This window comes from Dermatophagoides farinae, chromosome 10 (genome assembly GCF_024713945.1).
Source record: "Dermatophagoides farinae isolate YC_2012a chromosome 10, ASM2471394v1, whole genome shotgun sequence".
Classification (NCBI taxonomy): Eukaryota; Metazoa; Arthropoda; class Arachnida; order Sarcoptiformes; family Pyroglyphidae; genus Dermatophagoides; species Dermatophagoides farinae.
The window spans coordinates 1251968-1263803 of NC_134686.1; the positions used below are offsets into that span (position 1 = coordinate 1251968).

At 30.3% G+C, this 11836-nt stretch overlaps 2 protein-coding genes across 3 annotated transcripts; one reads left to right on the forward strand and one right to left on the reverse strand.

Annotated features, from left to right (window-relative positions):
- Positions 1-13: 13 nt before the first annotated feature.
- LOC142597294 (uncharacterized) lies at positions 14-2258 on the reverse strand. 2 transcript variants are annotated; one of them, XM_075734810.1, is made up of 3 exons: positions 1803-2236; positions 840-1728; positions 14-776 (listed from the first exon to the last, which is right to left on the reverse strand). In XM_075734810.1, exons 2-3 carry the CDS (start codon positions 1717-1719, stop codon positions 151-153), a joined length of 1506 nt encoding a protein of 501 aa, XP_075590925.1. In that variant the 5' UTR covers positions 1720-1728; positions 1803-2236; the 3' UTR covers positions 14-150. The 2 variants fall into 2 exon arrangements, with proteins under 2 accessions (XP_075590925.1, XP_075590924.1); XM_075734809.1 differs by having other exon boundaries at positions 14-1728; positions 1803-2258.
- A 156-nt stretch (positions 2259-2414) lies between these two features.
- Positions 2415-4296, forward strand: LOC124500584 (uncharacterized). The gene is made up of 2 exons (XM_047064674.2): positions 2415-3027; positions 3086-4296. The coding sequence occupies exons 1-2, from the start codon at positions 2910-2912 to the stop codon at positions 4123-4125; spliced, it is 1158 nt and encodes a 385-aa protein (XP_046920630.2). The 5' UTR covers positions 2415-2909; the 3' UTR covers positions 4126-4296.
- Positions 4297-11836: the final 7540 nt, after the last annotated feature.

Consider the following 11836-nt stretch of genomic DNA (forward strand, 5'->3'; position numbering starts at 1 on the left):
GATTGATACTTAATTTTCAAATTCTTAATTTCAATTATTATTTCATTGATTTATATTATTATAATATTAACAAAACCATGATTATGATTAATTTAAAAAAAATGATGACAGTTTTTTTTCTAATTATGAATGTGAAAGCTGATTATTCGTTTATTCCATATTTCCGGAATCAAAATTGAATTTTTGGCCAAATTCATTATGAAGAAAGAAAGCAATTCGACAATAAGCTGCTATTCTTGGTAAGGATTTATTTTCAAACTGGTTGTGTAGTAGTTTATATTTCTGTCCAATCTCTGCATGTACAGCTTTGACGACCCAATGGATTTTTGTGGCCAATCTCGAATCATTGGTTGGTTCTATGTTTTTTTCTTCCAAATTGGGAATCATTACATTGAAGCCACATTTTTTTAGAATCGGTACCACATCACGGAATCCATTATCCAGAACAAAATAATCACCAGGCTGCAGTAACACAGATAAACCATTATTTTGGTTGAGTATCTCGTTCAAGATAGTTGAATTGTTTTCATTTACATTGTACGGGCCAGGAACATCGATAATGAATCCATCGGTAGTGCAAATAGTGAAAAGCTTACATAATGTAGTTTTCTTGTTTCCAGAATATGAATTCTTTTGGTATAAATTATAAGTTCCATCACAAATAATTATAAGATTATTTTGACAATCCAATAAGTTTTTCACCACAGGTGATGATCTCTCGTTGATGAGAAAATCTCTGGTAATCGATTGATATCCAAATCGATATGGCAAAATATCTACTTCAAAAGATTTTATCACGGAATCAATATTGGATCCTACCATTTTTTCTGAATCCATACCCGAAAATACAGCAATAACTTTATTAACATTTCCGGTCCTTAATTTGCAGAGAAATGTCACTATAGCTTGAATGACCGATCGTTTATTGGTGTTTTTCATGTATGTCATAAGACTTTGTAGATGATCAATATCTTCCCAGCTATGAGCAGTAAGAGCATAAAGCTGACATTGTGGCATCAAACGATTATTTATTTTGTCTTTAATATTTAAAGAACTGGATGCTAATAAGTCCATAAATTTCGCCATATCAGATAGTTCGATTTCACATTTATCAGACTCGATTATGATATTGTTGATTTCATCTTCATTAAGCCATCCATTCATTAAATGTTGCTTGCAACACCGATTTCTTTTTGGCACCAAAATTCTTCGCTTCAAAAAAACTTGTAATCTTGCTTCAATGGGGATATCTTTCAAATTACTTGTTGATGGACAAATGAAGCAGCAACTATGGCTGATTATGGGACGACTAAACGGCATTTCAATCACATCCTTTTCTATTTGTGTATATTCAAGAGTTGGATCTACCATTATTGATTGTGATTGATCATCATTTATAGTCGAAATAGAATCATCGATGGATAAAGTTGATGTAAAGTGTTCTGAATTATCCATCAACATTGAAGAACTGCATGGTTCAGGAACAAGTAGAAGCTGTTTTTTTTCCAAACTGCTTTGTTTGCTAAGTTTTTTATTACATTTGGCACAGAGAATATCACCGATTTCCACAGGCTTATTCATTAATCGTAACACTTTGTCAATTTCCTCTTGAGATTTGATTAATTTCCTGTCCACATTAGCACAACTACGTAGTCGAAAATTGCAAATTGGACATCTGGCTTCATTTAATTTTTTTGACGATGAACTACTTTCAGACATGGTTATTTTCTGTCGAAAAATGTTGTTAATAAATAATCAAAATTAATTTAATATTTCAATTATTTCAGGTATCTGTGACTTACTCAATTTAGAGATGAATAATTCGAGGTTAAGGAACAAAATCGTAATGATTGGTGGTTGAATAATGACGACCAGCAAGCAAATAAGTTGTCGAACGTTAGTTTGGCATGGTTTTTCATATGATTTTGGATAATACACTTGTTGATAACCTGTCACTTGTCACGTAGACCTAGTGTCAAAAGTGATCCTTCCACTACTTTCTTATGTCTGTCCTTGGAAGTTGATGATAGCAAAAAGTAACCTTATCACCGTCCTTGATCAAAAGCAGTGATCGAGTAGAAAATTCTTCTCTGTATTATCATAGGCCATAAACAAGTCCACGTTTTTTCCATGAGTTTTTCTTGCCAAACCAAATAAGTGACGTTAAATTCCAACGATGTTAAATTCAACAAAAAAATCTTCTAAAACCATTTATTCACTTCCACAATCAAATTGATCAACAAAGGATTGATCAACTTATAGTGGTTGCACATTATCATATTTTTACGGTGGTTCACATTTTTCAACTGATTATAATGACAGACATTAGATGGCAGCAGGCGATCCATATGAATTTTGAAATTCTTGATTATAATAATACAACAATTGATTGACATTCAAAACAAAACAAAAACAGCAACAACAACAACAACAAGCAGCAGACAATCAAAATATTGCAATCGAGTTGATATTCTCAACAAATGTTTGATTCAATAAAAAAAACACCATTTCCATAAATATTATTACTTGGTTGGTTGGTTTGTTGGTTTTTTCTGTTTGAAAAAGGATTTAGGCCAACAACAACAACAACGACAAAAAGAAATGAAAAGGAAACACTCTATCCATTGTATTCATTGTTCCATCAGGTGAATTTAATGAAAAAAAAAATTGAAACTTGCCATGACCATGACTGGCAATAATAATTCTTCATTATAAAAATGGTTTCTATTCAATGATCATCATCATAATGTTTATGATTATTGTAGAAAAATCCATTATGATCATCATCTATATATATAAATAAACATGCATTATCATTCATCCCAATTTTGATAAAAAAAAATCCATTTGTTTGTTGATCATCATCGGCCAAACATCAAATTCAAATCATCATTTCAATATTGACTAAAATGAATTCATTCAATAAAGGTTTTGAATTGTTTTCATTTGAATTTTCTTTACCACGTGCATCTTGTATTGCATGTCCTAATTGTGGTTATCAGATTTATAGTACCATTCTTCATAAAGGTATTTTGTTTTATCGATTATTAACAATTGATTTTTAATCACAAATTTATATATATAGTTAGCATCTCTAAAACATTCGTGTTGTTTTGTTGTGGATCATTTGTTTATTGGAATTATTTAAAAGAAGATCCATATTCATTGATCTCATTATTGTCATCGGCAAAAGATTTAATACAAAATGGTATTACAAGTTTATTCTGGTCATCATCATCATCATCATCAGCAGCAGAAACAGCATCAGCATCGACTAGTCCATTATTGGATGGAACATTTACCATTGATCAATCAAATACAACCAATGTTTTGAATCAATATTATCAATGTTCATCAAATTCTGTTCGTAATCAAGTTATATTTAATAATCAGAATAATAATAATAATGAAGAACAGGAATCATTATCACCACAAAATTCAAATGATTTTTTATCATTAAATCTTTCACCACTAAATTCAATCGGTACCGGTACTGTGGCTAAATTGGATGGAATGTTAAATGAAGTACAAGAGATTAAAATGTATGTAAATGATTCATGTAATGAAATCGGATGGTTTACCGGTAGTAGTGGCCAATTACGGAAGAATCAACAATCGGCTGAATTTTTCAATACATTACATCGTCGTGTTTCGGATGGTGAAATAACCACTAGTCTTCCAAGTTTAGAATGGGATCTTAGTGATATTAATTTTGAAAACACTACTGATAATGATTCATTCGATGGTCATAGTAATTTAGATTTTTATGATGAACAAAACAACCGATTGGAGCAACAACAACAACAACAAAATTCTGCCATACATGATCATCATGATCATGATGATTATACTATCGACGGTGAAACACTTTCACGTATTATATTCAATAAAAATTTTGAATTTAAAGATGAAAAATTTTTCCGTATGAAAAAACAATATGTTAATCTTAAACAACGATTAAAATTCATGTCCAAATCACAACAAGCTCAACAGCAACAACAACATCGGAATAATTTTCTTCGCCACCATCACCATCACCATCACCATAACCATAATAATAATAATCTAAATTCCTACAATTATCGTAGTCAACGTGATTCAGCTTTTTTCGATGAAGATATGTAAAAAAATCACATAAATGTAACACACACGCACCCATATAGTATTACTATATTATGCCAATGAATTCTGATTAATTTTTTTTTCTCTTTACACACACACACAACTCACCATGTAATTAAGTGCCTGTTTAAAAAACGAAAATTAGAATTCGAGAATTGTTCAACAAAAAAAAAACCACCTACATTTGCACAGAATTTGATAATTATTCCCATTTTTTCGGTTATCATTGTCCAATGATGACAATGGAACCAGAGAAATAGTGGTAAAAAATCAAAAAAAAAAAAAACGAAAAACAACCAAATTATTTTGATGAATAAATTGATTGTTTTTTTTATTCTTCTCAATTCATTAATGGCTAAAATCGATTGAAATTCTTTCCCATAAATGGATACGCGAAATGGATCGTTCCAAGAACACACAAAAAAACATTGTTTTTCATATTTTATGACATTTCATTTCATTTTTTTTTTTTTTTTGGTGAACATCAATTCATTCTGTCATCATCATCATCTATTGTAGTCGAGCGTTCCATTTATATAACTATAGTGAAACAAATGGACAAACTAAACGATTGTGACAAGTTTTTTTTCTTCTGGGAGCGAGGGGGTGAGGATTCTAGATTTTTTATCATCATCATCATTTTTATTGTTGTCGTAAATCAACCAGAAATAATGAAATAACAAAAAGTAATCTCTCACTCGGTCTCTTTTAGATTTGATTAAAAAAAACAAAAAACGAAATTCCAATTCCAATGGATCATCATCATCACAATTATGATGATTAGAATCAGGAAAACAAAACAAAAAAAACAGAACGATTATTCATATATGGCGTACAATAATTTTTCATTTTTCGAATGAAAATCATTCGTTCTTTTTTTCTTTGATTTCTTCCGTTTTTTTTCTCTACATTTCTGATTTCTGGTTTTTCATTCATTTTTCATCAAATAAAAAAAAAATTTTCAAACGAAAAAAAAAGTTTCGATTTTTTCCTGTACTCAACATTCACTGGAAATCAAACTGTCAAATAAACACCAGAAAAAAAAATTGCAGGAAGAAAAAAATAGAAGAAGAGCAAAAAACCAAAAACCGAAAAAAACCAAAATCAATATATGAATGTGTCATTCACACATCATCATCTATTGTTTTTTTGTTTTGTTTTATTTTGAATTTTAAATTTTTTTTTTGCTCCTTTCCATTCGCGTTTGCATTTTCGTTTCGTTTTGTTTTGTTATCTGGATTTGATCGATTCGTTTTTGTTTTTGTTTTTTGTTTTTTTATTTGACTTGGATTGTCAATGTCAAATTTTTTTTTCGTTCTTCATTTCGTCTTTGCTACTGCTGCTACTACTGCGATTTTTATCCTCAAGCATCATCAATCGATGATTCGATTTATTTCATGTTGTTGTTTTTTCGATAAATCAAATTTGGACATTTTCATTCTTTTCCTTTATTTGAAATCACTGTACACACACACAAAAAAAAAAATCGATTCTTGATTATTATTACTTGAAGCCATTTTAAACGACCACTACCATCATCATGATAATCAAAAGATTTTCTAAATCTCTGGGCCATCATTCGTTTTAATCAATCAATCAACCAATCGATTAATCAATGAATGTTAATGATGATCATTAATCATTGTAATGATTTATTTTATCGATGGTAAAAAAAAATAAAGTCAATCACCTTGTTATTATTTTGTAGGTTTATTTTTGAAAAGAGAGAGAGAGAAAAAAAAATTCAATCTTAAATCATAAAATGAATGAAAATTAACTAAATAACGGAAATCACACCTACGCACAAACACACATCATTAGAAACATCTTATATGAATGGTGCATAGTATTTTGTCAAACATTCGAACCAATGTTGTTGTTGTTTTTTGCTAAGATCAATGTACCTTGTTTACATTTTTTTTTCTTGAATTCAAAATCCATAAATGTTTTTTGTGTAGTTCTTCAACAATTCAATCAATTTGATCATCAATTAGTTGTCGTCGTCGTCGTCGATATTTGATAAGTCTGTTGTGTTTTTTTTTGTCTCTTTATTGTGTGTATATATGCATCTTCGAAACAAACAAACAAACGAAAAATTATCTTCGATGCATTCATTTTCGATTGATCGTTTATATGTGTTGGAATTAAAATTGTGTTGTTAATTTTACTGGCAAATAATAAATATTAAACAAGCACAAATGTAAACGAAAATTATTATTATTACATACGTATAAAGTAAGTATATAAGAGACAAAGAAACAAAGTAAAAACCAAAAAAAAAAAAAGTTGATGGTAAAGTTACCAAATATGGATTTATTGAGCCCATCGTCTCTCCATCGTTCTCTCTCTCTCTCTCTCTCTCTCTCTCTCTTTTTTTTCATTCGTTGTTGATATGATGATGATGATGGCAATGGCATGGAATCGGGATGGAATGGAGGGAAGGGGGAGAGAATTATGGCAAGGGATATTTTTGTTTCTTCTTCAATTATATATTGATTGTGTGTGTGTGTATAGAAAATTGTTTGTTGTTGTTGTTTAACATGTGAAACATTGAAAATCATGGTGATGATGATGGCGGTAATAATATTGCCTGTGTATGTGCAACAAGATTTTTTTTTTTTTTTTTTTTTTGATCGAAGATATTCAACAACAACAACAACAGAAAAAAAAATTGTTGTTGATGATGAATCCTTTATTATTTCGTTTGTTGTAATTTATGAATTTCAAAAACCCATTCTGTCTTTTCTTCACCCTTGAAACACTATAGATAAAATCCCATTTTTGTTGTTTACCGTAATTTTATCACCATCATCATCATCATTCAGTTCTTGTTTTGTTTTTTTTTGTTTTTTGTTTTTCTTTTTCTTTCGATTATCAGATAAATATTGTCGTGTGAATTGTATTTGTTTGTTTGTGTTATGTGGTGTGCATGTGACAGGCAACAAAACAACAAATATCTATAGACAAACTTTGAATGATTTTGTAGCGGAAAAAAAAGGTCACCGGACCCAAGAGAGACACTATGTTTGAATGAATGAATGAATGAATGAGAGTGGCGTAATGTGTGTGTGTTTGTGTGTGTGTGGTAAATAGGAAAATCAATCTCGTTCACATCGATCGATCGATCGATCGATTGACGAAACAAAATATGAAAGAAAAAATTCGATCAATTTTCATCATTCATTTCTCTAGGGATAAAGGTTTTTTTTTCACTGCAACAACAACAACAGCACCACCACCACCACTACCAGCCTCTCTCCCAAAAAAAAACACACATTAGGGGTGTGTAGAATTCCATTTAATTTTTTTTTCTTTTTGTCTGTTTACTTATTATTATAAGTAGTGAAATATAACAAGAATTATGTTTCAAAAAAAAAAAAAAAACAGTAAACAACTACCAAAAACAACAACAACAACAACAATCACAGCAACAGCAACAACATTGTTGTTTGATTTGTTTTTCATGATAAAAATGTTCATGTCGCTCGATAATAGTACGATAAACCAGGAATTTTATTCTATTTTTTATTTTGTCATTAGTAAATCTGATTTTGCCAAATAATTCTGTCTGAATTCATTGAAAGATTCATATTTCATAGCCACAAATATTGTATTGTGGACAACAGTTGTTGCTGTTGTTTGTCAAGAATATTCTGCTGTTGATGGAAAGATTAACGTCGTCGTTGTTGTTGTTGTTGTTTTGTTTTTCGTTTGTTCATATATAAAGAATCATTTTTATTTATTTCAATAATCGTCAATGATTCATTCAACAACGACAACAACAACAGTAGTGGCTATATGTGTGTGTGTGTTGTATCTAAATTTATCATCATCATTGTTGATGATCATGAATCTTATAATTTTGTTTTCACACTGTTGATGATGATGATGATGATGATGATGATGATGATAATAGAAACGATTTACATTAACATTTGAATTTAGATGAGATTCAAGTGGATGAGATTTTTTTTTTTGATTCTATTTTTATTCTAAATTTAGAATCCAATGAATCTATTTATTGTCGATGTGTGTGTGTGTGTGTGTGTGAATGTGTCGATTATTCAGAATTACCAGTACCAGTCATCACATTCACACACACACACACACAGACACACACTATAGTGGTGGTTAAACTCTTAAAAGTGAAATGAAATGAAAAAAAAAATCATGGATGATCAGAATTTCAATTGAACATTTTTTTTTGTGTGTGTGTGTGTGTGTGTGTGTGTGTGTGTGCTGGTTCAATGGTATATGAACCGAATTTTTATCATTTTTACTAGATAAAAAGAAAGAAAGAAAAATAAATAAATTCAACACACACACACACACCATCTGTTTATTGCAAATACTGGGTGTGTTTTTTTTCACATAGTTCACCAAAAACGGTAAATACCAGTTACAATATCCGCCATATCAGGATATTGGAATTGAATTGTGAATGAATGAATGAATGAAATATGAAACGATAATTTTTTTGTTGTTGTTGTTGTTGTTGTGTTTGTTGTTGGTTCAATTTTTTTTTATTCTGGATTCTGTTTTATGGTGGGAGAGAAAGAGAGAGGGGGAGGAAAGGGGTCACTCCAATAATGATGTTAATCTCATTTCCGGTTTTTTTTTGCCTGTCTGTATCGGATTTGTTGAAAATTTTCAAAAAAAAATTTCATGGTGGTTGTTGGTGCTGATGCTGGTAGTAGTAGTGGACATTGTCATTGTGTTTGTGTTCATTTAGTGTTTAGTTTGATGGTGATGTTTTTGAAATATTAAAAAAAAAATCTTGAATCGGCCATCTGGTCGTCAATAATAATATTATTTTATCAAATGGTTAAACAACAACAACAACAACAACAAATATGGTCCCAGATCATTCTCCTCATCTCTCTCTCTCTCTCTCTCTCTCTGGCATCCTTATTGGATTCTGGTTATTTTTCTCTCATTGATTAATTGATTGAATGAATGAATGATTTTTTTTGTAGGAAGAAAAAAAAACAGAATTCTTTTCTACCTATCCAATGCGGCTACACTACACTACATACCATATTATAAGTCATATATATAAAAAGAATATTCTTTATAGTGCGCATGCTTGAAAAGAATTTCTTTTTTTTCACATATCAATTCATGCTTTTTTTTTGTTTTTTTTCTGAATGTAAACAAAACTAAACATAAACACAACCAACCAACCAACCAACCAAACAATTATTTGGTTATGTTTATATATACAACACATGGATATATGCTGCTAGCAGCTTATTTTTAACAACACTGCATTTATTATTATCATCATTTTTGGATCCATGATGATGATTTTGATGATTGCATTGCAAACAATATATACACACACACACACACAATATATTCATTGAAGCAATTCATTTATCCATCCTTTTTTTTAATGGAGGGGGATACAAAACACACACACACACACACATACATGCATTTTTTTATGTGCATTTGGAGGAGGATGAGAATCTTATCGGTGTTATTCTTCTTTTTCTTCCTCTCCTCAATTTTTTTTTTGGGCGAAATTGTTGCCTATTGCAAATGAGAACAAACAAATGACTGCGTAGCATATACGGATATAACTACTAAAAACATTTTCTCTCTTTTCGTTTTTTCTTGTTTGCACTCTCATTGTCATCCTCCTCATCACACCCACACACACACACACACATACACAGAACTAAATCAATCAACCAACTAACTAAAAACACCAGAAGAAAAAAAAAAGAAAGTATGTGTGTGTTTGAGAGAGAGTAAAAATTCATTCTTTTTATTTTATTTTTTTTTTGGCTTTGCTTTTTTTTCCAATTCGATTTATATATATATGAGCTATTTGGTGTGTCTATATTTTGGCGGTGGTATTGGTGTCTGTTCTTTGTGCCTTTGTGTGTGTGTGTGGATCTTGTTGGTTTTTTTTTCTCTGTTGAATCTACACGAGATAGTCATCATCATCATCATCATCATCACCAACATCGACATCGACATCGACAACATCGACATCGACAACAACAAACCACCAAGAAAAAAAATATATTTCACTTGCCTTTTTTTTCACCGAAAACACCACCCCCTAAAGCCAAAAAAAAAAAAACGTAACGTAACGTAACGCGGTTTGTTTTTCTTTTCGATGAATTTTTTTTTTATTTTTATATTTCTCTGCTGGATAAGTTGTTGTTGTTGTTGTTGTTGTTGTTTTTCATCATCAATAGTTAGTTGTTAGGTTGATTCAATATCATTATCATCATCATCATCATCATCGTTATTATCATTATCGGTTATATATATAAAAATTTTTTTTTTTCGGTGCTAATTCATCGTCGTGGTGTAGTATATGTACATTGCATAGCTATATTATCTGTGTGTCCGTGTGTGTGACTGATATGATTGAGAAAGAATTTCTTGTTTGTTTGTTTGTTTGTTATAGACGACTACTCGCCGTGTTTGTGTTTCATTAATTCTTTTTTTTTTAGTTCACTCTACCTAATTCACACACACACACACATGGAACTAGAGAATTGATTCTGTATAGTCAAAACTGTGAACCTGAATAATCCAATGAAAAGAATTTTTTGTTTTTTTGTTTTTTTATGTCAATACAATATACTTGCCGTCCGATCATTTTAATTTTAGAGCTTGTGATGTTTGTTTTGTTTATTTATTCTGGTTCTGATTCTGATTCTGATCTCAAACACTTTAAAATTCTTTCTCAGCATTTGTTTTGTTTTTCGTCATGATTCTTTAGTTTGTTTTCAATCATCATCAATATATATAAATGAAGAATCAATGCAATAAACGACAACAACTGAAACCACTGAAATCGTAGACAAATGCAGCAAATAATCGGAGAAAAAGTAAGTTTTTTTTTTGCATCTTTTTTTTTCTGCGTCTGCAATTCTAATTATAAATTCTTACATTCTGTAAATTTTTTTTTCGAATTAATTTCAAATTCCGGCCAACACTAAAATATATGAATGTAGAATGTGTGTAAACAGACACACACACACACGCCTACACACTTATACACATCACCTACGCTTATTAAGTCTAGATTTTTGTTGTTGTTGTTGTTGTTGTTGTTTTCAAATAATTTTGTTGTTGTTGTTTTGTCGGTCGATTGCCTCTTTTAAACATTCAGATTATAACACACACAAACAGCAGAGGACATCTTATCATGTGAACGAAAGAAAAAAAAAATGAACGGTAATCATATTAGTCATCATGTATTTGATATTTGATGAATCATCAATCGATCAATGAATAATAAAAAAAAAAATTCAATTCCAATAAATCATATACACACACAAATAAACACCGGTAAGTGGAAATAGATTCGAATTCATTCATTCATTCATTTTTTATAATGTACTTGTTATCATTAATGATTGATCGATTGAGGTCATTTAATTTAATTTCATTTTGTTTTGTTTGTCGCTGATAATTGACATGGATTCCCCGGGTATCATAATAATGAGAATTTTTTTTTTTTTTTTTTTGAACAAAATAATCCTCTTGTTCATTTGTTTGATTCTGGTCTATGGTGAGTGTGTGTGTGTGTGTGTGTGTGTCTTAATCCTTTGTTTGTCTAGGCGATGAAAAACCGTTTTTTTTTTTTTTGCTGCTGCTGCTCAAATCGGTCGTTGTTTACGTATGGGTTTTACATTTTCAAATCCATCCATCCATCTCTTGTACAGAGAAAAAAAAATTTTTTTCT

Coding starts and splice junctions, on each gene's coding strand:
- LOC124500584 (XM_047064674.2), top strand. CDS start 2,910: ATGAATTCATTCAATAAAGGTTTTGAATTGTTTTCATTTGAATTTTCT. Junction 3,028..3,085: donor TAGTACCATTCTTCATAAAG/GTATTTTGTTTT, acceptor TTATATATATAG/TTAGCATCTCTAAAACATTC.
- LOC142597294 (XM_075734809.1), bottom strand. CDS start 1,719: ATGTCTGAAAGTAGTTCATCGTCAAAAAAATTAAATGAAGCCAGATGT.